A 26,164-nucleotide genomic window follows, 5' to 3' on the forward strand; every position below is an offset into this window, starting at 1 on the left:
TCCCCTGAAGGAAGAGACAGAGAACATGTTTCACCCCCTCTAACACAACCCAACAAACTAAAACTTAACCAAAACAAGACAAAAAAAAACAACAGAAAAAACGGACTGCAGGCGAGCCGCAGTTGTTAACAGCGCCGCCACTTCCGGATAGGAGGGGAGAGGTGTTATGGAGGGAGGGAGGCAGGGAGTGACTGAGGGTAGGGGAAAGGAGACTGAGGGAGAGGTGAGGGAGGGATTGGGGGATGAGAGGGGAAAGATCCTGCGGTGGTGAGGAGAGCGAGTTGGGGATTGATGGAGAAGAGGGGGGTAGGGAAGGTGAGGGGGGGGAGTGGGGGAGGAGGGGGAATAGAGGGAGTGGTGGGGGAGATAGGATGTGGGGAATAAAGGGGGAGGAGGGCAGTGGGAGAGGTTACGGAGGTTTAGGAAGAATTGAGGGGGATCGGAGGGGGGTAGGGAGGGGAGAGGAATTATGGAGGGAGGGAGGTAGTGACAGGGTAGGGGAAAGGAGAGGTTGAGGTGAGGGGGGTATTAGAGGGGAGGAGAGGGGAAAGAAAAGGGAGGGAAGAGGAGGGGGAGGGAGTGCTGGGGTGATGAGGGGAAATGAGCCGTGCCTGCGCAGTTGAGGGTTATGTTTGAGTGGTGGAATATTGCATTGGGGGAGCGGGTTGTGTTGGGGGAATGGGTGAGTGGTGGAATATTGCGTTGGGGGAACAGGTTGTGTTGGGGGAACGGGTGAGTGGTGGAATATTACGTTGGGGGAGCAGACCTAACGGGTCTAGTAGTAAATTAAAAGTATGTTGAAGATTAATAAGAGCAGTCAAGAATGTCTGCCAGTCTGGCACCAGCAAGTCAAAGGCAGCTGGATTTCATCCTGTACTCCCTAGGGGTTTATAAATTCATTATGTGTGTCCTACCCTTTTAGTTCTCCCAAAATGCATTACATCAGGATGAAATTCTATCTGTATTCACTCTGCCAACTGATCAATGTTGTTCTGCTGCCTTACTACTCTCCTCACTATCAACCACACCACCAATGCTCATGTCCTCTATAAACTTACTAATCATATTTTGTATATTCACATTCAAAGTATTAATTATATAATAAACAATAACATGGCTCACCACTGGTCACAGGCTTGCAGACACAAAATCAACGTCCGCATCACCTTCTGCCTTCTATTCCCTGACCAATTTTTAACCCAATTTGTTAAATTGCATGGAATTAAATGGTTGTAACCCTTTGGACTATTTTTCAACATGGGACCGTGTCAAATGCTTTGCTGAAGTCTACATGGATGATATCAATCATACAGTGATTGTGAATGTCATTATTGTATTCTTCGACAAATTCAATTAGACTGACCAGACAGAACTTGTTGTCCTTTCCTTAGGGTACATGGTGTGTGTTGGAAATAACTCCCATATGTGGACAAGGAGCTTCTCACCATTGATCCTCACATGCTCTGTGTAGGATATTGAAATTGGCTATCCTCCAATTTCATCTTACTATCCAGATCATTGTTTTATGAAGATGTGACCAAAAAGGTTGACGAGGGCAGAGCTGCAGACTTATATGTATTTCAGTATGGCATTCGACACGGGTCCACATGGTAGGCTCCTCTGGAAGGTTCAAACACATGGGATCCAAGGGGAGATATCTGAATGGATAGAAATGTGTTTTCATGGAAGGAAGCAGAGGGTGATGGTGGAAAGTTGCTTTTTGGACTGGATGCCTGTGACTAGTGGTGTAGCTCAGGGTTCGGTGCTGGGCGCATTGTTGTTTGTCATCTACATCAATGATTTGGATGAGAACGCACAGGCATGATTAGCAAGTTTCAATAGTTCAATATGGCTTTATTTGTCACATATGCAACTGCACAGTGATATTATTTTTACATATATTACACGTGTGGGCGCCGCGTTATTGGTGCCATTATTCAAAGTCCAGAGTCCGGTCGATGTACTGGAGCAGTTCCCACAATCAGATGTCCTCCCCTTGCTCGCCATCTTTATGTCCTGGGGCCACGTTCTGCAGCTGACTTTGGAGGTGTTGGAGGCATCACCCTTCTACCTGCCCACTCCTAGCGCCCAATGTCTCCAGCTCCCTCTCGGTTATGCCATCCGACGAACCTTTTGGTGGGTTCCCGGTCCGACGAGCCTTCGGTTGAGCTGCGATGAGCCTCCAGGTGGGTTACTGGTCCTGCCAACTGACATGCCTTCGGGCGTGTTCCGCCGACCGACAAACCTTTGAGCAGGTCCAGACGAGCCTTCGGGTGGGTGCGTGATCCTGTCGACTGCCGAGCCTTCGGGTGACATCCCGCCGACCGACAGACTGTCTGGGTGGGCACCACTGCGACACCTCGGGAAGTGGGTGGTATTGTACATAGTAAAGATGGATGTCAGCATCTTGATCATAGAAACATAGAAAAAAGGTGCAGGAGTAGGCCATTCGGCCCTTCGAGCCTGCACCGCCATTCAATATGATCATGGCTGATCATCCAACTCAGTATTCTGTACCTGTCTTCTCTCCATACCCACTGATCCCTTTAGCCACAAGGGCCACATCTAACTCCCTCTTAAATATAGCCAATGAACTGGTCTCAACTACCTTCTGTGGCAGAGAGTTCCAGAGATTCACCACTTGTTTCATCAGTTGATTGAATACAGAGAAATGCAAGCTGCTTGTCTTGGAAAGTCCAACATGGGCAGGACCTATACAATGAATGGCAGGACTTTGGGAAGCATCGTGATGAAGAGGGATCTAGGAGTGTAGGTATATTGTTTGTTGAAAGTTGCATCACAGGTAGATATGGTGGTCAAAAAGGCATTTGGCACAATATCAGTCAGAGTATTGAGTATAGAAGTTGGGAGGTCATTTTGCAGTTTTATCAAACGTTGGTGAGGCCACATTTAGAGTATTGTGTTCAGTTCTGGGTATCATGTTATAGGAAAGATGTTGTCATGTTGGAAAGGGTACAGAGAAGATTTATGAGGATGTTGCCAGGACTCGAGGGTCTGAGCTCTCGAGAGAGAGGTTCTTTAGGACTTTATAATTTGGAGCGCAGGAGGGTGAGGTCTTATAGTGGTGAACAAAATTATGAGAGGAATAGATCAGGTAAATGCTCAGTCTTTTGCCCAAAGTAGGGGAATTGAGAACCAGAGGACATAATGGTGAGGGGGGGAAGATTTAATAGGAACCTGAGGGTCAACTTTTATACATAAAGGATGTTGGGCATATGGAACGAGCTATCAGAGAAGGTAGTTGAGGCAGGGACTATCATAACATCTAATAGACATTTGGACAGGTTATGAGCCAGGCATAGATAGGTTAGACCAATGTAGATGGGGCATGTTGTTCGGTGGGAGCAAGTTGGGCTGAAGGGTTTGTTTCCAGGCTGTATGACTGTGACTCTAACACCATCTATAAACTATCACATGTTAATAGACAATAGACAATAGGTGCAGGAGCACGCCATCGGCCCCTCGAGCCAGCACCGCCACTCAACGCAACCATGGCCGACCATCACCAATCAGTACCCCGTTCCTGCCCTCTCCCTATATCCCCAGACTCTGCTATCTTTAAGAGCCCTATCTAGCTCTCTTGAAAGTATCCAGAGAACCGGCCTCCACAGGCAGAGAATTCCACAGACTCACAACTCTCTGTGAGAAAGAGTGTTTCCTCGTCTCCGTTCTAAATGGCTTACCCTTTATTCTTAAACTGTGGCCCCTGGTTCTAGACTCACCCAACATTGGGAATATGTTTCTTGCCTCTAGCATGTCCAAACCCTTAACAATTTTATATGTTTCAATAAGATATCCTCTCATCCTTCTAAACTCCAGAGTGTACAACCCCAGCCGCTCCATTTTCTTAGCATATGACAGTCCCGCCATCCCGGGAATTAACCTTGTAGGCCTACGCTGCACTCCCTCAATAGCAAGAATGTCCTTCCTCAAATTAGGGGACCAAAACTGCACACAATACTCCAGGTGTGGTCTCATTAGGGCTCTGTACAACTGCAGAAGGACCTCTTTGCTCCTATACTCTACTCCTCTTGTTATAAAGGCCAACATGCCATTCGCTTTCCTCACTGCCTGCTGTACCTGCATGCTTACTTTCATAGACTGATGAACAAGGACCCCCAGATCCTGTTGTACTTCCCCTTTTCCCAACTTGACACCATTTAGATAGTAATCTGCCTTCCTGTTTTTGATACCAAAGTGGATAACCTCACATTTATCCACATTAAACTTCATCTGCCATGCATCTGCCCAGTCCCCCAACCTGTCCAAGTCACCCTGCATTCTCATAACATCCTCCTCACAGTTCATGTGCCACCCAGCTTTGTGTCATCTGCAAATTTGCTAATGTTACTTTGAATCCATTCATCCAAATCATTGATGTATTTTGTAAATAGCTGTGGTCCCAGCACCGAGCCTTGCGGTACCCCACTAGTCATTGCCTTCCATTCTGAAAGGGACCCGTTAATCCCTACTCTTTGTTTCCTGTCTGCCAACCAATTTTCTATCCATGTCAGCACTCTACCCCCAATACCATGTGCCTAATTTTGCCCACTAATCTCCTATGTAGGACCTTATCAAATGCTTTCTGAAAGTCCAGGTGCACCACATCCATTGAGTCTTCCTTGTCCATTTTCCTAGTTACATCTTCAAAAAATTCCAGATTAGTCAAGTATGATTTCCCCTTTGTAAATCCATGCTAACTCGGACCGATCCAGTTACTGCTATCCAAATGTGTGGCTATTTCATCTTTTATAATTGACTCCAACATCTTCCCCACCACCGATGTCAGGCTAGCTGGTCTATAATTCCCTATTTGCTCTCTCCCGCCTTTCTTAAAATGTGGGATAACAATAGCTACCCTCCAATCCACAGGAACTGATCCTGAATGTATAGAACATGTTTAAACTAAAATGTTTTATTCTTAATTTTGTAATGTTTTATGTTTTATTCTTAATTGTTTACTGTATGTCATGTGTTACTTGCCGGCGAAGCACCAAGGCAAATTCATTTTATGTGTACATACTTGGCCAATAAACCTATTCATTTATTCATTCATTCATCTTTATCTCTTCCCACAACTACCTTGAAAATTACAGTGTTATGGTCACTCTGTCCAAAATGTTACCCACCAAAGCTCCAGCCATTTGTCAGGCTATATTCTCTAAGATAAGGTCTAGTTCCAATCTTTCTTTGATGGGACTATTAGGAGTATTGTCCTTTGGTGCTTCACGGTGTCATAACACCTCTCAGTGAGGCAGGTAAAGTCGGAACAACTCAGGCAAGAGGTATGTTTGAATAAGTGCTCGATAGGAGGAGAATGGCATAGGGATGGAAACTCTGGGGCTCATCATTGTTGCCAGAGATGGAAGGAGTAGCATTAAGAATGGTCATGAGACCAGAGTTGGAGGAGAATAGAAATGATTTATCTTTCCATGGATGCTGCCTGACTTGCTGAGTGTCTCCAGCCTCTGCAGTTTGTTAAGTTTCATAGAAATAAACGGATGCATGTTTGTAGGATGGAGAGGAGAGGTGCAATTTGAAAGAGGGCCCTGCCTGGGTTTGTGGACTTTGATTCTTTGATTCAATGCCCACAGAGTATGCAGATGGAACTCCCCTCTCCCATCAGGCACAACCTAGAGGTGTGAAAATGCACACCACCAGATTCAGGGACAGTTTCTTTCCAGCTGTTATCAGGCAACTGAATCATCCTACCACAACCAGAGAGCAGCGTTGAACTACTATCTACCTCTTTGATTACCCAAGGAATGAATATCCTTGATCGGACTTTGCTGGCTTTACTTTGCACTAAACATTATTCCCTTATCACGTATTTATACACTGTAAATGGTTTGATTGTAATCATGTATTGCAGGGGTCAGTAACCTACGGTCCACGGGCCGGTTCCGGCCCGTAGACCGAAATCATCCACCCCACAGGCGTATTTTTTTCAAATTGGTTTTCGCGACCTGAGCGCTACAGCCAGTCCCGAGGCTCGCAGGCGACCTGGGAACTGCAGCAAATGCATTAACTATGGCGATAGATGTAGCCCGCCATCCGCTCACAAACACAACAGGGGGGGGGGGGGGGGGGGGGGGGGGGGGAGAGGGGTGGGGGAGAGAGGGGAGAGAGGGGGGGGGGAGGGGGGAGAGAGGGGGGGGGGAGGAGAGAGAGCGAGGTGGCCAAAAATGACGGCCGTAGGTGACGGCGTACTCTCGGAAACCGCAGCACAGAAAGCCGAAACTGGTCAAGAACAGAGTTTTAATAATATAGATATAAAACAAAATTCCACCCTGATACTTAGACTGGATGCCTGAATGTGTGGAGTACACTCCTTAAATTTATTCTACCCTTTCCTCCTTCAACCAAAAGTCTTATCAAACAACACACCAAATCTTGTAGTGATCAAACTTTCAGGCATCTAGTCCAATTCATCCGAGTTATTCTTTGTTGCAATTGAAGGCACCATCATAATGATGGAGTGATAAAAACATAGTATCTAGACCGAGATAATCAGCTGTTATCATGCAACTGAACAACTAGAGAGCAGTCCTGACCGACTTCATTAGAGACCCTTGGACTATCTTTGATCAGACTTTACTGGCATTATCTTGCATTATTCACATTATTCCCTTTATCATGTATCTGTGCATTGTGGTTGGCTCACTTGTAATCATGTATTATCTTTACACTGTTTGGTTAGCATGCAACAACGTGGCGTGGCAGCGCCTAACGGCAGCGGTTAGCATGCAACAAAAGCCTTTCACCGCATGACAGCACGTGACTAAACTAATCGCAAACTAAACTCAAGATGGCAAAATTTTGGTGTACTGGGATTGATTGGTACAGAGGACTGGACTGTTGCTGCACTGGGAGTTTGAGTTTAGTTTATTGTCACATGTGAAAAGCTTTTGTTGCGTGTTAACCAGTCAGCGGAAAGGCAATACATGATTACAAACCAATCACTGGATTGGTTGGTACATAGGATGGGACTGAAGCTGCATTGGGGTTGGGAGGAAATTCAGCATGTCTCCAGTGACTTGTAGTCCATCACCTATCCTCACTGATTGAAGTCTGTGGGTCACAGATTTGTAGAACAGAGAAACCTGGTGACAACACAGGTAAACAGGGAGGTGAGGGTGCAGTTTAACACACTCGTTATCATTGGTGACAGCATAGTTGGGAGGTCATGCTGCATCTGTGTACGTGGTTGGTGAGACCACACTTGGACTGCTGTGTGCAGTTCAGGAGGAGAAAGATTTTAAAAGGGGGGGATCTTTTTCATAGAGCGGGTGGTTGTAGAGGTGAGTAAAATTACTGTACATGGTTTAAAATACATTTGGACCAGTGCATGGATAGGATGGTCAGAGGTATATTGACCAAATTCAGGCGAATGGGAAAAGCTTAAATAAACATCTTGGTTGACATAGACAAGTTGGGCTGAAAGGACTGTTGAAATTGATTAAATTATTTCTGAAATACTTCCACTCCATTTAAAATCTTTCCTTACACAAGGAGATCAGTGTGGTATATAGTACTCCAGATGTGGTCTCACCACTGCCCTCTGTCTTTATATTTGTTCATTTTTCAGCACCTGGGCATCACTGGCAAAGTCTGCATGTACCAACCCTGTACTCACATGACTTCTCAGTACAAATACCTTGGTAGCTGCAATTTCTCCGAGTTGCTCTGTCCCAAGTTCTGATTTCCGGCTAATTCTGGGAAGTAATTTGTATTCCCTGTTAATAAAGACTGATGGGACCAGCATTCCAGCAGGCAGACTTGCCACTGCTACATGGGGGTTTAAACTAATAGTGCGGGGGTAGGAGAGAAATTGGAAATACAAGGATGGAGTACAGGAAAAGTTAAGAAAGACACCAGAATTAATGGGACAGAAAGCTCACGAAGGGATAGGAGAGTATGGCCAAGTGAAATAGGAATCGGTGTGAAAAGTGAGGTGAGTAATGGATTAAAAGTATTATATGAATGCGCAAAGTATAAGAAGTAAAGTGGATGAACTTGAGGTTCAATTAGAGATTGGTAGATATGACATTGTGGGGATAACAGAGACATGGCTGCAGGAGGATCGTGACTGGTAACTGAATATTCAGGGTTATACGTCCTATAGAAGGGACAGGCAGGTGGGTAGAGGAGGTGGGGTAGCTCTGTTGGCGAGGGATGAAATTCAGTCCCTTGCGAGGGGTGACATAAAGACTGACGATGTAGATAGAATTGAGGAATTGTAAAGGTAAGAAGACACTAATGGGAGTTATCTACAGGCCCCAAACATGAGCCACAATATATTAACACAGTAAGTTGCAGCAAGAGTTAAAACTGGCATGTTACAAAAATAATGCCACTGTGGTGATGGGGGAAAATCAGGTTGGTTCTGGACCCCAAAAAAGGGAGTTTGCAGAATGCCTCTGAGATGGATTCTTAGAGCAGCTTGTACTGGAGCCTACCAGGGAGAAGGCAATTCTGGATTTAGTGTTGTCTAAGGGAACTCAAGGTAAATGAACCGCTAGGAAGTAGTGACCATAATATGATAAGTTTTAACTTGCAATTTGAGAGGGAGAAGGTTACATCAGAAGTGTCAGTGTGGCAGTTGAACAAAGGGGTCTATGAAGGCTTGAGAGACGAGCTGGCCAAGGTTGACTGGAAAAGGATCGTAGCAGGAATAATGGTGGAACAGCAATGGCAGGAATTTCTGGGCATAATCCAGAAGATGCAGGATCACTTCATTCCAAAGACGAAGAAACATTCTAAGGGAGTGTAATGGAGCCGACCAGAGAAAAGGCAATTCTGGATTTAGTGTTGTCCAATGAACCAGATATGATAAGAGAACTCGAGGTAAAGGAACCGCTTGGAGGTAGTGATCATAATATGATTAGTATTATGAGTATAGAAGCTGGGATGTAATGTTAAAATTGTACAAGGCATTGGTGAGACCAAATCTGGAGTATGGTGTACAATTTTGGTCGCCCAATTATAGGAAGGATGTCAACAAAATAGAGAGAGTACAGAGGAGATTTACTAGAATGTTGCCTGGGTTTCAACAACTAAGTTACAGAGATAGGTTGAATAAGTTAGGTCTTTATTCTCTGGAGCGCAGAAGGTTAAGGGGGGACTTGATAGAGGTCTTTAAAATGATGAGAGGGATAGACAGTTGATGTGGACAAGCTTTTCCCTTTGAGAATAGGGAAGATTCAAACAAGAGGACATGACTTCAGAATTAAGGGACAGAAGTTTAGGGGTAATATGAGGGGGTAGCGGTGTGGAATGAGCTTCCAGTGGAAGTGGTGGAGGCAGGTTCATTGGTATCATTTAAAAATAAATTGGATAGGCATATGGATGAGAAGGGAATGGAGGGTTATGGTATGAGTGCAGGCAGGTGGGACTAAGGGGAAAAAAAAAATTTGTTCGGCACGGACTTGTAGGGCCGAGATGGCCTGTTTCCGTGCTGTAATTGTTATATGGTTATATGGTTATTAATCTGCAATTTGAGAAGGAGAAGGTTAAATCGGAAGTGTCAGTGATGCAGTTGAACAAAGGGGACTATGAAGACATGAGAGGGGAGCTGGCCAAGGTAGACTGGATAGGGATCCTGGCAGGAATGATGGTGGAACAGCAATGGCAGGAATAGCTGGGCATAATCCAGAAGACGCAGGATCATTTCATTCCAAAAAGGAAGTAAGATTCTAAGGGGAGTAGGAGGCAACCGTGGCTGACAAGAGAAGTTAGGGATAGAATTAAACTAAAAGAAAAGATGTATAACACAGCAAAGAGTAGCCAGAAGCCAGAGGATTGGGAAACTTTCATAGGAATCAGAAGGAAACAAAACCGGCAATATGGGCTGAAAAGATGAAGTACGAAGGGAAACTGGCCAGGAATATAAAGAAGGACAGTAAAAGTTTATTTAAATATGTTAAAGGAAAAAGAGTAGTAAAGTAAAATGTGGGTCCCTTGAAGGCAGACACGGGTAAAATTATTATGGGCAACAAGGAAATTGCATAAGAGTTGAATAGGTACTTCGGATCTGTCTTCACTAAGGAAGACACAAACAATCTCCCAGATGTACTGGAGGACAGATGATCTAAGGGGGTAGAGGAACTGAAAGAAATTTGCATTAGGCGAGAAAGAGTATTGGGTAGGCTAATGGGACTGAAGGATGATAAATCCCCTGTGTAACAGGTATAGCTTGGACCCAATAGCAGCACAGAATCAGGCAGGTATAATTGGTCATGAACTTTATTACGATACTGAAACACAGAGTAGTAACACAGGAATGGGTACACCATACTCACACAGAGGCTCAGGATTGAGCGAGGGTTCCAAAGAGGGGCAGGCAGGAGACGTAGTCGGGGTAGCGGAAGGTCCGGTAACCAGAAGATCCAACACACGATGCAAACAAACCAGGGAGGGACAGACGAAAGGAGAGTCGAAGCCAGGCAGGAAGTCGAGGAGCCGTTGCAGGGATACACCAAACAGCCCAGGAGAGAGGCAGACAGAAACCAGGAGGTACCGGACGAAGGCCGTGGTCGGGGACAGAAGGCTGAGGTGATCCGGGAAGATGACAGGACGGAATGGTCAGGGGCAGGCAGGCATCCGTGTAGTCAGTCGGGAAATCGCTGGAGAGTCTTGCATGAATGCTGAGAACAATCTGGCACTGTGTGCACGGTGAGGAGAGTCTATATACCGGGTTAATTGGTGATCAGAGGCAACTGAGTGCAACAGGTGAGGAGAGTTGGGCTGATGAGAGGGGAGTGGCAGGCAGGCAGGCAGGTGAGGAGAAGGAAGGACCGGTGGAAAAGTACTGGGAGGTGAAGTGGATGAGAATGAGGAAAGGGCAGACTGTGACAGACCCCCCCCCCTCCCTCCCCCTAAAGGGACGGCTCCTGACGTCCCAAAACAACAACAAAAAACAATAAAGAAAATAAACCCAATCCCACGCAGAGTTGGGTGGGAGGAGGGGGACCAGAGGAGGGCTAATATTCGTCCGAGACATCCATGTCCGCATCCTCCTCCATGGCATCAGAGGAAAGCTCCGTCTCGTCATCACTGGGCGCCTCAGACGGAAGAGGGGACAGAGTCTCAGGAGCGGCAACCCCTCTGGGAGTGGTGGACTTGGACGGCTGGTCGGGATGACGCCGGTGAAACTCCCTGATGAGGGAGGCATCCAGGATGTGTCGAGCAGGAACCCAGGACCTCTCCTCTGGACCGTAACCCTCCCAATCGACCAGGTATTGGAGACCCCTCCCGCGACGGCGGGAGCGCAGGAGGCGGTGCACCGTAAATGCGGGGCCTCCGTTGATGAGACGAGGAGGTGGAGGAGGTGGGACTGCAGGGACCAGGGAGCTCTCCCGGACTGGCTTTACTCTGGACACGTGGAATGTAGGATGGACCCACATGGAACGAGGCAACTTGAGCCTCACAGCCGCTGGGTTGATGACCTTCTGGATCTCAAAGGGACCGATGACCTTGGGTGCCAACTTCTTGGACTCCACCCTCAAGGGAAGGTCCCGGGTCGACAGTCACACCTTCTGGCCCGCGAGGTAGGTGGGGGCCTGGGTGTGGTGACGGTTGGCAGCCGTGGCGTAACGGTCCACGGAGCGGAGAAGAGCCGCCCTGGCTTGGGTCCACGTCCTGCGGCAGTGACGAATGAAGGCCTGGACGGACGGGCAGCCCAGGAGAGAGGCAGACAGAAACCAGGAGGTATGGGACGAAGGCTGAGGTGATATCCGGGAAGACAACAGGACGGAATGGTCAGGGGCAGGCAGGTTCGAATCCATGTAGTCAGTCGGGAAATCGCTGGAGAGTCTTGCATGAACGCTGAGAACAATCTGGCACTGTGTGTTCTTCTATATAGTGTTTTTTGGCGGCTGGCAAACAACTTTTTTGGTGCATTACCGCCACCAACTGGCATGGAGTGTGGATCAAACAACACCATTACATACACTAATATCCTATATCCTTCCGAACAAATTGGTTACCCTAAGAAAAAGCAACAGGATTTGATAGCACTTATTTGAACTCCCTTGCAAAATATCTACCAAATCAAATTGTACTCCTTTTCTGAACTGCTCACTCATCTGTTCTCTCTCCTCCTCATACCTCTCACAATGTACAATGACATGCTCTATCATTTCCTTTTGCCCACAGTATTCACATCTGCCTGTATTATGCTTGCCCATTACAAAAAGTGTACTGTTCAGACCAGTGTGTCCAAATCTAATTCTTGAAATCACTGTCTCGTCTTCTCTGTTCTTTCCTGCACATCTCATCTCTCCCACTTTCCTCTGGACTCTGTAGAACCACCGTCCTTTCCACTCTTCCTCCCATTGCTTTTGCCATCTTTCCTTCAGTCTTTGCTTAATAATGTCTTTAATTTCAGTTTTACCTATGTTAATACTTAAATCAATCTTACTTCTTTTTGTTACCTCTTTTGCTACCTTATCTGCCATTTTGTTTCCTCTAATGCCAATGTGTGTTGGTACCCATAAAAATATGACTGTAAGCCCCATCATTTGAATTCTGAATAGTGTTTGTTGTATTTCTATCAAAATGTCTGGTCTACTGTCTGAATGACTGTGCTGTAAACTCTTTATTGCTAAACTTGAATCTGAACAAATAACTGTCCTTAAAGGCAATATCCTCGACCCACTGTACTGCTAACAATATTGCAATCATTTCACCTGTGTATACTGAGACCTCATTATTGATCCTCTTCCCTACTTTGATGTGAAATTCTGGTACAATAAATGCTACTACTTTATCTACTGAATCTTTTGATGCATCTGTATAAATTTGGACAAAACTGTAGTAACTGTCAATGTATTCCTGTATGATGACTGAATTATACATATGCTGTTTATCCTTGTTTTTCTGTTCCAATATTGTAAAGTCTACTGTTGCATCTGGAAGTATCCAAGGTGGAATTGAAGGTAATGGAACCGTTGGAACCACATTTAATTGTGCTATGCTGATTTGTAATGCTCTCTGGGTCACTGTCCATCCAAAACATTTTGTTTCCCTTCTCTCCTTTTCCCAGCATGGTTTGACAGTAACTTGTGCTGGGTGTTCGTGACTGTGGCCCTGTAGGTTAATCCAGTAATTCAATGAAAGCTGTATCCTTCTCATCTCTAGAGGCATCTCCCCCATTTCAACCTGTAATGCTGCTGTTGGAGTTGTTTTTATTGCACCTGTACATATTCTCAATGCCCGATATTGAATGTTGTCTATTTTCTTAAGAGAAGTACTTGATGCGGACCCATACACCACACAACCATAATCTAACACAGATCTAATTAACCCAGTGTATATAGCCTTCAAAGCTGTTCTATCTGCACCCCAGTCACATCCAACTAAACATCTTATTACATTAAGTATCTTCTTACATTTGTCCACTACTTTCTGAATATGAACCATCCATGTAATCCTCTCATCAAACCATAAACCTAAAAATGTATAGTATTTTACTCTCCAATTCCTGGTTATATAATTTTAGTTTTAACTCACTATCAATTTTCTTCCTAGTAAAAAACATTATCTTTGTCTTTTCCACAGAAAATTTGAATCCCCATTTATATGACCACTCTTGTACCTTTATTATAGCCCTCTGTAGTTTCTGCACAATAAACTTCACATTTCTCCCCCTTTACCAGATTGCCCCATCATCCGCAAACAGTGAAACTCACATTTCATTTACAATTTTTTCATATGCATCATTTATCATTACTAAAAATAGTAAAGGACTTATTATGCTCCCTTGAGGTGTTCCATTTTCAATATCTAATGTTCCTGAGTATTGATTTCCAACTCGTACTTGTATTGACCTCCCAAATAAAAAATCCTTAATATTTAAATATACGACCTTTAATCCCCAATTTACCTAGTTTCACTAATAACCCTTCTCCCCACATCATATCATATGCTTTCTCAATATCAAAAAATACAGCTACTACACTTTCTCTGTTAATTTGTGCTCTCCTAATTTCATGTTCTAAACATATAGCTGGATCCATGGTGTTTCTCCCCTTCCTAAAACCACTCTGGTAATTGGATACATATCCTTTATTTTTACATAATATGTTAGCCTTTCATTTGCCATTTTTTCCAATTACTTTACATATGTTGGATGTTAATGCAATAGGCCTATAATTCCCTGGGTTTGTCAGATCTTTACCTGGTTTTCCTATTGGGATTACTACTGCCTCCTTCCAGCTTTGCAGTAATTTCCCACCCTCCCATACTTTATTATAAAATTCTAACAAAAAATCCTTGGATGTTTCACTGAGATGGTTTAACATGGTGTAACAAATCTGATCTTTACCTGGTGCTGACATCTTGGTTTTTCTAAGAGCTCGGTTGAATTCTGTCTTTGTGAATGATTTGTTAAAAACATCGTTAGTGTCTTCCTCATATTGTATTAACTGCATATTCTCTGCTATAGTATTTTCTTTTCCTTTTCTTCCTTCTTCACTAACATTGTCTGAACTGTGAATTTTAGCAAAAGATTTTGCCAGCATCTCTTCTTTCTCTTCATCTTTCACTGCTGTAATTTCACCGTCAGTTAGGATTGGATATTTGTATTCTCTTTTAATTCCTTTCATTCTCCTTATCATTCCCCAAACTTGACCTACTTTTGTCCTGGCACTATGTGCACGGTGAGGAGAGTCTATATACCGGGTTAATTGGTGATCAGAGGCAACTGAGTGCAACAGGTGAGGAGAGTTGGGCTGATGAGAGGGGAGTGGCAGGTAGGCAGGTGAGGAGAAGGAGGGGCCGGCGGAAAAGTACTGGGAGGTGAAGTGGATGAGAATGAGGAGAGGGCAGACTGTGACACCCTGGACCTGATGGTCTGCATCCCAGGGTCCTCAGGGAGGTGGCTCTAGAAATAGTGGACGCATTGGTGATCATTTTCCAATGTTCAATAGATTCAGGATCAGTTCCTGTGGATTGGAGGATAGCTAATGTTATCCCACTTTTCAAGAAAGGAGTGAGAGAGAAAACCGGGAATTACAGACCAGTTAGCCTGACTTTGGTGGTGGGAAAGATGCTGGAGTCAATTATTAAAGAGGTAATAATGAGGCATTTAGATAGCAGTAAAAGGATTAATCCAAGTCAACATGGATTTATGAAAGGGAAATCATGCTTGGCTAATCTTCTGTTTTTTTTGAGGATGTGTCAAGTAAAATGGATGAAGGAGTGCCAGTGGATGTAGTGTATCTACACTTTCAGAAAACCTTTGATAAGGTCCCGCACGGGAGACTAGTGACTATAATTAGAGCACATCTCTGGAATGGGAGATGCCAGAGAGTAATGGTGGATGGTTGTTTGTCAGGTTGGAGGCCAGTGACGAGTGGGGTGCCACAGGGATCTGTGTTGGGTCCACTGTTGTTTGTCATGTACATCAATGATCTGGATGATGGTGTGGTAAATAGGATTAGTAAGTATGCAGATGATACTAAGATAGGTGGGTTTGCGGGTAATGAAGTAGAGTTTCAAAGTCTACAGAGAGATTTATGCCAATTGGAAGAGTGGGCTGAAAGATGGCAGATGGAGTTTAATGCTGATAAGGGTGAGGTGCTACATCTTGGCAGGACAAATCAAAATAGGACGTACATGGTAAATGGTAGGGAATTGAAGAATGTAGGTGAACAGAGGGATCTGGGAATAACTGTGCACAGTTCCCTGAAAGTGGAATCTCATGTAGATAGGGTGGTAAAGAAAGCTTTTGGTGTGCTGGCCTTTATAATTCAGAGCATTGAGTATAGAAGTTGGGATGTAATGTTAAAATTGTACAAGGCATTGGTGAGGCCAATTCTGGAGTATGGTGTACAATTTTGGTCGCCTAATTATAGGAAGGATGTCAACAAAATAGAGAGAGTACAGAGGAGATTTTACTAGAATGTTGCCTGGGTTTCAGCAACTAAGTTACAGAGAAAGGTTGAACAAGTTAGGGCTTTATTCTTTGGAGCGCAGAAGATTAAGGGGGGACTTGGATAGAGGTTTTTAAAATGATGAGAGGGATAGACAGAGTTGACGTGGAAAAGCTTCTCCCACTGAGAGTAGGGAAGATTCAAACAAGGGGACATGACATGAGAATTAAGGGACTGAAGTTTAGGGGTAACATGAGGGGGAACTTCTTTACTCAGAGAGTGGTAGCTGTGTGGAATGAGCTTCCAGTGAAGGTGGTGGAGGCAGGTTCGTTTTTATCATTTAAAAATAAATTGGATAGTTATATGGATGGGAAGGGAATGGAGGGTTATGGTCTGAGCGCAGGTATATGGGACTAGGGGAGATTATGTGTTCGGCACGGACTAGAAGGGTCGAGATGGCCTGTTTCCGTGCTGTAATTGTTATATGGTTATATGGTTACATGGTATTGGAGGTAGGGTGTTGACATGGATGGAAAATTGGTTGGCAGACCGGAAGCAAAGAGTAGTAGTGAACGGGTCCTTTTCAGAATGGCAGGCAGTGGCGAGTGGAGTGCCGCAAGGCTCGGTGTTGGGGCCGCAACTGTTTACCATATATATTAATGATTTGGAAGAGGGAATTAGGAGCAACACTAGCAAGTTTGCGGATGACACAAAGCTAGGTGGCAGTGTGAGCTGTGAAGAGGATGTTAGGAGGTTGCAAGGTGACCTGGACAGGTTGAGTGAAGTGGGCAGATGCAGTATAATGTAGATAACCATATAACAATTACAGCACGGAAACAGGCCATCTCGGCCCTTCTCGTCCGTGCCGAACACGTATTCTCCCCTAGTCCCATCTACCTGCACTCAGACCATTCCTTTCCCGTCCATATAACTATCCAATTTATTTTTAAATGATAAAACCGAACCTGCCTCCACCACCTTCACTGGAAGCTCATTCCACACAGCTACCACTCTCTGAGTAAAGAAGTCCCCCCTCATGTTACCCCTAAACTTCTGTCCCTTAATTCTCAAGTCATGTCCTCTTGTTTGAATCTTCCCTACTCTCAGTGGGAAAAGCTTATCCACGTCAACTCTGTCTATCCCTCTCATCATTTTAAAGACCTCTATCAAGTTTACCCTTAACCTTCTGCTCTCCAAAGAATAAAGACCTAACTTGTTCAACCAGATAAATGTGAGGTTATCCACTTTAGCGGCAAAAACAAGGGGGCAGATAATTATCTCAATGGGGTTTGGTTAGGTAAGGTAAGGTGCAGCGAGACCTAGGCGTCCTTGCACATCGGTCACTGACAGCAGGCAGTGAAGAAAGCTAATGGAATGTTGGCCTTCATAACAAGAGGATTTCAGTATAGGAGTAAAGAGGTTCTTCTGCAGTTGTATAGGGCTCTGGTGAGACCACATCTGGAGTATTGTGTGCAGTTTTGGTCTCCTACTTTGAGGAAGGACATCCTTGTGATTGAGGCAGTGCAGCCTAGGTTCACGAGATTGATCCCTGGGATGGCTGGACTGTCATATGGCCAAGAATATAAAGGTAAGCTGGCCAAGAATATAAAGAAGAATAGTAAAATCTTCTTTAGATATGTTAAGAGAAAAAGATTAGTAAAGACAAATGTGGGTCGCTTGAAGGCAGAAACAGGGGAAATTATTATGGGGAACAAAGAAATGGTAGAAGAGTTGAACAGGTACTTTGGTTCTGTCTTCACTAAGGAAGACACAAACAATCTCCCAGATGTACTAGAGAACAGAGGATCTAGGGAGACAGAGGAACCGTAGCATTAGGCGAGAAATATTATTGGGTAGACTGAAGGCTGATAAATCCCCAGGGCCTGTGTCTGCATCCCAGGATACTCAAGGAGATGACTCTAGCAATCGTGGATGCATTGGTGATCATTTTCCAATGTTCCATAGATTCAGGATCAGTTTTGTGGATTGCAGGGTAGCTAATGTTATCCCACTTTTCAAGAAGGAGAGAGAGAGAAAACAGGGAATTGTAGACCAGTTAGCCTGACATCAGTGGTGGGGAAGATGCTGGAGTCAATTATTAAATAAGTAATAATGGCACATTTGGAAAGCAGTAAAAGGATTGCATGGATTTATGAAGGGGAAATCCTCCTTGACTAATCTTTTGGAATTTTTTCAGAGAGCCTTTGATAAGATCCCACACAGGAGATTAGTGCACATGGTATTGACATGGATAGAGCACAGGGTATTGACATGGATAAAGAATTGGTTGGCAGACAGGAAACAAAGAGTGGATGACACAAAGCTGAGTGACAGTGTTAACTGCTAGGAAGTTGCAATGTGACTTGGACAGGTTGAGTGAGTGGGCCGATGCATGGCAGACGCAGTATAATGTAGATAAATGTGAGGTTATCCACTTTGGCTGCAAGAACAAAGAGGCAGATTATTATCTCAATGGTGTCAGGTTAGGGAAAAGGGAAGTGCAATGAGATCCGGGTGTCCTTGTACACCAGTCACTGAAAGTAAACATGCAGGTACAACAGGCAGTGAAGAAAGCTAATGGCATGTTGGCCTTCATAACGAGAGGATTTGAATATAGGAGTAAAGAGGTCCTTCTGCAGTTGTACCTGGTGAGACCACATCTGGAGTATTGTGTGCAGATTTGGTGATCTAATTTGAGGAAGAACATCCTTGCTATTGAGGCAGTGGGTTCACGAGGTTAATCCCTGGGATGATGGGACTGTCATATGAGGAAAGATTGGAAAGACTGGGCTTGTAGTCACTGGAATTTAGAAGGATGAGAGGATACCTTATAGAAACATAAAATTACAAAAGGACTGGACAAGCTAGATGCAGGAAAAATGTTCTCAATGTTGGGGGAGTCCAGAACCAGGGGCCACAGTCTAAGAATAAAGGGGAGGCCATTTAAAACTGAGATGAGAAAAAAACTTTCAGTTGTGAATTTGTGGAATTCTCAGCCACAAATGGCAGTAGAGGCCAATTCAATGGATGAATTTAAGAGAGAGTTAGATAGAGCTCTAGGGGCTTGCGGAATCAAGGGATATGGGGAGAAGGCAGGCACGGGTTACTATTGTGGATGATCAGCCATGATCACAATGAATGGCGGTTCTGGCTTGAAGGGCCAAATGGCCTCCTCCTATACTTATTTTTTATGTTTCTATGTTTCTAAAATCGCTTTCTTTTCCATTATTAATCCCACAGCCTCATTTCCTGCAGGAACGATGCTAACTGTGTTCAATCTTTTTTTTGCACAACTTTAGAAACTCTTGGTACTAGTTTTTCTGTTTGGCTGGTTTTATCCTGTAAACTGATTTATCTTTTAGCCATTGTTGCTTTTTTGTATTCTGTCCTATTAACTGTCACTTGTCTTTGCGTAATTTCTTTACATTTGATGGTAGTTTAATTTTTGTAGTTAACTCTGACGGAGGTCGTCCTTACTCCCAGCCTGTGCCTTTCAGTCTAAACAAGGGTCCCGACCCAAAACATCACCTTTTTTCACTCCTGAGATGGTGCATCCGCTGACCCGCTGAGTTACTCCCGTACTTTGTGTCTATCTTCCGTGTGTTCTGAGGCCAGTACTCTGCAGTTCAATTTAGCTGGCACTGCCTGCGTATTCTCATAACTGTTCTTATTTAAGTACATAGTATCCCGTAGCCCGATAGCTACCAGCTGTGTTGTGTAAAATTGAACAAGGTCCAAAAAACCCCTGGTATTCCATCAGTCATTTTTTATCAGGTAGTAAAGAGAAACTGGCACTGCATACTTGTAACATTACCTAAAACACAAATACATTTTAAACTAAGTCTGTCCCTATGGATGGAGGTACCTGCAGTAGTGTACAGCATCTTCTGGGTGTGGCGTGTGTAAAGCCCACTGGGGGCAACTTGTCTAACATAATTTGGAAGCTCAAGAAGAGCACAGTAGCACAGCAGCACAGCAGGGGGGATGCTGCTTTACAGCACCAGAGACCCAGGTTCGACCCTGACTCCAGGTGCTGTCTGTACAGTGTCTGTATACTCTCTCTGGGACTGTGTGGGTTTTCTCCGGTGCGCTGGTTTCCTCCTACATTCTAAAGACGTGCAGGTTGGTTGGTTAAGTGGCTTTCGTTGGACGCAAAACTGGGATAACATAGAACGAGTGAACAGGTGATCGTTGGTCAGCGCAGATTCAGAGGGCCGAAGGGGCCATTTCTACGCTGTACCTCTAAAGCTAAACATAGTACAGCACAGCACAGGAACGGGCCTAGCTGAACTAACCTCATCTACCTCCCCATGATCCATATTCCTCTATTCCCTGCATTTCCATGTGCCTATCTAACAGCCTCTTAAATGCCACTATTCTATCTGCTTCCACCACCACCCCAGGCAACGTGTTCCAGGCCCCAACCTCTAAAAAAATGATTATTTTTTCAGGCTTGAAGGAAAGTTTGCTGACCCACAAAAAAAGCCATTCATAAATCAATGTGGAGATAGTAGTTCAAAACACAACTACTTCAAGAGTTTCCTGATCATGTAGTATTCTCAGTTTTAAGGACTGTAATATTACTGTGTGTTCTAAGCGAGCATTTCAAATTTATACTCAATTGGCATCAATGATTTTTTAATGTAGAATAGAATACAAAATAAAATTCTAGTTGAGATTTTTTGCTTTTTGAGATTGAGATTACTTACTTACTGTATGAGATAGTTTATTCAATTTTATTTCCATTTGACACTGATCTGAAATAAGTTAGGAAGCATTAATAACCAGTGTGTGGCACTGCAGCTTGCAGTGTACAGAGCAAGACAGTTTGCTGTTCTTAAACTGATCTACAGTGCAAGGGATGGGGAACCCAGGCATCGCTCCAATGCACGGTGTGTGGGATCCCCCCTCCTCTCCAGTGCAGGGTGAGGGATCCCCGTGCCTCCAGTGCATGGTGTGATGGATCCCCCTCCCCTCCAGTGCATGGTGTGATGGATCCCCCTCCCCTCCAGTGCATGGTGTGATGGATCCCCGTGCCTCCAGTGCATGGTGTGATGGATCCCCGTGCCCCTCCAGTGCATGGTGTGATGGATCCCCGTCCTCCAGTGCATGGTGTGATGGATCCCCCTCCCCTCCAGTGCATGGTGTGATGGATCCCCCTCCCCTCCAGTGCATGGTGTGATGGATCCCCGTGCCTCCAGTGCATGGTGTGATGGATCCCGACCCCTCCCGTGATCACTAGAGCGGTCATGGTGAAGCTGATCATTGAGGGTTGCGATGCATGCACACAATCAGTGATCGGCAATGGCATGAGGTAGCTCCAGCACAGATTATTGCAATACTCAGACCCTCAACAGTGCCACACGCACATGCACACACACATGCACATGTACGCACATAAACGGTGGCACAGTAATTAAACTACTGGACTAGTAATCCAGAGTCCTGCATTAACAATCAGGGGACATAAATTTGTTGGTGATATGGCAGGTAGGGATTTTAAATTCTGTTAGTAAACACTCTCTGAGCCAGTTTTACTTCTGTCGCAGGATGAAGTTGCCAAGAATAGTCACTTGCTCAGTAAACAGGAAGGGCTCCTCCAGTCCCAATCAGCGATGATGCTGGAGGAACAGATGATGGTCTGGGGATGTAAAGGGTAAAGGTGTGACGGGGGATACCTTCCCTGGTTGAATAGCTGCGTGTAATTTATTTGCATCATGTTGCTGTTGCTGGCACGGAACATTTACTGCTTGGGAAAACAGTGGTAAAGTGTGCTGGCAGCTTAATCCCCTTCAACTGCATCCTCCATTGCACTGCATGTTCCGTCAGTGCCCATGTCGAGGTCCTGCCAGGACCCTCCACTCACCATTACAGTCTCTTTACTTTAAGAGTAAAGAGATCCATTCTCACCGGCCCCTTTTCCACACAGGAACCATTAGGCTATTAAACACTACAACCTCTAATAAGCTCTGAACCACAGAAAGTTATTATTGTTATTATTGCACTATTATGATTTAGTCCACAGGGTATCAGCACCCCAGGCGAAGCTCAACCAAGTACTGTCCCACCAACGGACACGAGTCCAGAGCCCAACCAGCGGCAGAGAGGAAGATGGAAGGAAAAAAGCAGAATTGAGCAGTCACTGGCTGTGGCTGAAGAGAAAAGATGCTGTCTGGGCTGCCACGTGACCATCTAGATGCTAACCATAAGACACACACCCAGGGCTGATCACCCTGCGGTGGGCCTGCCTCGACTGATTGTCTTGTGATAAAAGGCCAAAACACCCAGTGACGTTGAGGTACACAACTGAAGATACGTCTGATTGGTAATAAAATCACCTGGTGGTCATCCCCAAGAATACTGGGTGTCAGGTGTGGTGAAGAACCCTAGGGATTGTAACATCCAGTCCTACTAATCAATATATATATGATCTGTGTATATGTGAGTGCGCGTGTATGTACACCCATTCAACTTTCTTTCTCATTTATTATATTATAAGCTTTTTTCATTGAGAGTAGGGAAGATTCAAACAAGAGGACATGATTTGAGAATTAAGGGGCAAACGTTTAGAGGCAACATGAGGGGGAACCTCTTTACTCAGAGAGTGGTAGCTGTGTGGAATGAGCTTCCAGTGGAAGTGGTGAAGGCAGGTTCGTTTTTATAATTTAAAAATAAATTGGATAGGTATATGGACGGGAAAGGAATGGAGGGTTATGGTCTGAGTGCAGGTATATGGGACTAGGTGAGAGTAAGTGTTCGGCACGGATTAGAAGGGCCGAGATGGCCTGTTTCCGTGCTGTAATTGTTATATGGTTATGGTTATTATTTACAGTGTACTATGTTTACATATTGTGTTGTGCTGCAGCAAGTAAGAATTTCATTGCTCTATCTGGGACATATGACAATAAAACACTCTTGATTCTTGCCCGGAACCCCTACCCCTTCCCCGCAATCCCCAACCGATGTATAAGAGTCCACGTTTGATCATCGGATACAGTAGGTGAGGTTGGAGGAGGTGCAAGTGAACTTCTGCCTAACCGGAAAGGACTGTCGGGGACCCTGGATGGATGTGAGGGAGGAGGTATAGCGACAGGTGTTGCATCATCTGCGGTTGTAGGGGAAGGTACCTGGGGAGGGGGTGTTTTGGGTGGGAAGGAATGAGTTGACCAGGGAGTTGCGGAGGGAATGGTCTCAGCGAAAGGCGGAAAGGGGTGGAGATGGGAAGATGTGACTAGTGGTGGGATCCCATTGGAGGTGAAGAAAATGTCGGAGGATTATGCGTCGTATGCGACGGTGAGGAGGACGTGATGGCTATTTGTTCGTGGGCTCCATGTCCCCACCCTGTGGTCACATTCTGTGATCACGCACTGTTGTTTTCAACATGATGAATCCTCCCAACCTCCCGTTTCAGAGTTGCAAAGGGACCATTTCCCCAGGATGCTCCCATTCCCACCCGCCTTCTCATGGCAACCTCCTGCAATTTGCAGGAGATGCCGCACCAGCTTGCCCACCTTCACCATTCCCGTCATCATCACAATCCCACACGCTCTGTCTACATGAATCACATTCTTGCTTGTGCAACATATTTAGAATCTGCTACACTAGGTTAGCAGATTGATTGATTAGGTTATTGCAGGACTCCTCCGTTCAGTGCAAAAGGATAAAGTAATTACTTTACAATCAAATTTCCACTCCCTGCTCCATTGAAGCTCAATGTTACCTTGGGCAATAGCAACTCACCTCCCAGTCTGAACATTGCACCTTGCCTGGATTGCAGAACCTCCTTGTGGGACAGATCAGACAGGCTGGGCTTCTTTCCCTTGAGGGAAGGAGGCTGAGGGGTGAGCTGTTCAGAAAATTATCACAGGCATTGAAAAGAGAAATGTTATTTTTCTCAAGGTGGGGCTATCAAAAACAAGAAGCATCGATTTAAGGTGAGAGGAAGGAGTGGCTCTAAAGGGAAAGTTTGTTAATATTCAGGGAGTGGTTAATATCTGAAACTCACTGCCACAGGAGGTGGAGGAATGAAATACAAGCACTATGCTTAGGCAGGCGGTGGAAGAGGCAATACGTAGAAGGGTTGAATTCCAATGTGGGAAAATGGATTTAGCAAAGATGTGATGGGCTGACATTGCTTGGATGACCCTTGAGTCGATTTCTCTAGTAGGGCTTCAGAACTAACGTTAAATTCAACAGTTACAGGTAATCAGTTATCCCAGTATCAAGTAGTCATGTACATGTAGGTTTTCCACTGGCTGGTTAGCACGCAACAAAAGCTTTTCACTGTACCTCGGGATACGTGGCAATAAACTGAACTGAACATGTGCTATCTTACATTTGTAGCTTTCTTTGTTTATCCTTAGCTGGGATTTCAGAATCATTCATCTCCCATTAACACTCTCACCATTTTTCACTGGGCACCACCACTATGTTTAACCTTCAGTCTGGCTTATTGTCCTCTGCCATTCCTCTACAATTTAAGCCTGCTTTATTTCTAACTATTTACTGTTCAGTTAAGAACATTGAAAGAGGAGCATGTGTATGCCTTTGAGCCTGGGACCAGCTGTGCCATCTAACCTTGCCTTTCCATGTACCTGGCTAAATGTATTTTAACTGCTGAGATAGTACTTGCCACAACTACCTCCTCTGACATATACTCTTCCATACACCCACCATCATTTATGTAAAAAGAGTTTTCCCCTCGGGTTCATATTAAATCTTTCCTCCCTCACCTTAAACCTGTGTCATCTGGTTCTTGATTCCCCTACTCTGGGGGTAAAAGTATTTACCCTATCTATTCCCCTCATTATTTTATATATAAGATCACCCCTCATCCTCCTGCACGCCAAGGAATAATGTCCTAGCCTCCCTGTAGCTCAAGTCCTTGAATCCTGGCAACATTGTCCTAAATCTCCTCTGCGTTCTTAATCCCATCTTAATGGCATCCTTCCTGTAACAGGGTGACCAAAACCGACACAATACTCCAAACGTGGCCTCACCAATGTCTTGTTGAGGTCTCCAAGGCTTTTGGTCATTTGAGTGGTCACCCCTCTCTTTTAAACTCTGAGTACAGAAACAGACTGAATGTACCTGGTTGGCCTAAATCTGCAGTCCCAGGAGCTCGCCAGGTGACTCTCCATAGCACTCCCTCCAAGGCCAGTGTAGCCTTGTGTAGGTGAAGGGGCCAAAGTTCCATGGTCTCACCGAGGCCTGTTGAATTGAGTGAGGCAGCTTTATTCCTACTGAACATCGCGCTTAATAAAGAGCAACTTTCCTAGTTTCAGTCTCAGTTTAATTTATTGTCACGTGTACCGAGGTACAGTGAAAAGCTTTTGTTGCGTGCTAACCAGACAGCGGAAAGACAATGCATGATTATAATCGAGCCATTTACAGTGTACAGATACATGAGAAGAGAATGACGTTTAGTGCAACTGGTAAAGCCAGTAAAGTCCAATCAAAGATAGTCCGAGGGTCCCCGATGAGGTAGATAGTAGTTCAGGACAGCTCTCTAGTTGTGGTAGGATGGTTCAGTTGCCTGATAACAGCTGGGACGAAATTGTCCCTAAATCTGGAGGTGTGCGTTTTGCCTGATGGGAGAGGGAAGAAGAGGGAGTGGCCAGGGTGTGACTCGTCCTTGATTATGCTACTGTCCTTGCCGAGGCAGCGTGAGGTATAAATGGAGTCAATGGAAGGGAGTGTGTAGGAAGGAACTGCAGATGCTGGTTTAAACCGGATAGACACAAAATGCTAGAGTAACTCAGCGGGTCAGACAGCATCTCTGGAGAAAAGGAATAGGTGACGTTTCGGGTCGAGGCCCTTCATCAGACTGAGAGTCAGGGGGAAAGGAAACAAGCGATATAGATGGTGATGTAGAGAGATATAGAACAAATGAGTGAAAGATATGCAAAAAAGTAACAATTATAAATGAAACAGGCCATTGTTAGCTGTTTGTTTGATGAGCATGAGTTACAGACAGTCAACTGAACCATCCTATCACCAGCTAGAGAGCGGTCCTGACCTGCCATCTACCTCGTGGAAACATTTGAACTATCTCTAATCAGACTTTACTGGACTTTATCTTGTATTAAACATTATTCTCTTTATCCTGTACCTGCACACTGTGGACTGGTTGTTTGTAATCAGGTATAGTCTTTTCACCAACTGGATAGCACACGACAAAAGCCTTTCACTGTACCTCAGTATACATGATAATAATAAACTAAACTAAACTTTCCCTATTATTTTGTTTGTTATTTAACTTCTCCCAT

General features: G+C 44.8%; 1 protein-coding gene and 1 long non-coding RNA gene across 4 annotated transcripts in view; one reads left to right on the plus strand and one right to left on the minus strand.

The window, feature by feature from the left end:
• LOC129702081 (uncharacterized) overlaps nucleotides 1–10,877 on the plus strand; it is a 61,715-nt gene extending 50,838 nt beyond the window's left edge. The window contains exon 2 of the mRNA XM_055643628.1: nucleotides 9,109–10,877. Coding sequence (XP_055499603.1) covers nucleotides 9,109–9,138 — 30 coding nt within the window. The 3' untranslated portion in view covers nucleotides 9,139–10,877. The remainder of the gene's footprint in view (nucleotides 1–9,108) is intronic.
• The window catches only part of LOC129702104 (uncharacterized), a 28,880-nt gene continuing 3,500 nt past the window's right edge, over nucleotides 785–26,164 (minus strand). Inside the window, exons 2-4 of one of the 3 annotated variants that reach the window (XR_008724326.1) lie at nucleotides 24,987–25,106; nucleotides 23,637–23,742; nucleotides 785–2,359 (exon numbers count right to left, since the gene is read on the minus strand). This is a non-coding gene — a long non-coding RNA (uncharacterized LOC129702104). Of the gene's footprint in view, nucleotides 2,360–23,636; nucleotides 25,107–26,164 lie in introns of all 3 variants that reach the window. The other 2 variants (XR_008724322.1, XR_008724325.1) reach the window with 2 other exon arrangements.

Source organism: Leucoraja erinacea, chromosome 1, assembly GCF_028641065.1.
Source record: "Leucoraja erinacea ecotype New England chromosome 1, Leri_hhj_1, whole genome shotgun sequence".
NCBI classification, from domain to species: Eukaryota; Metazoa; Chordata; class Chondrichthyes; order Rajiformes; family Rajidae; genus Leucoraja; species Leucoraja erinaceus.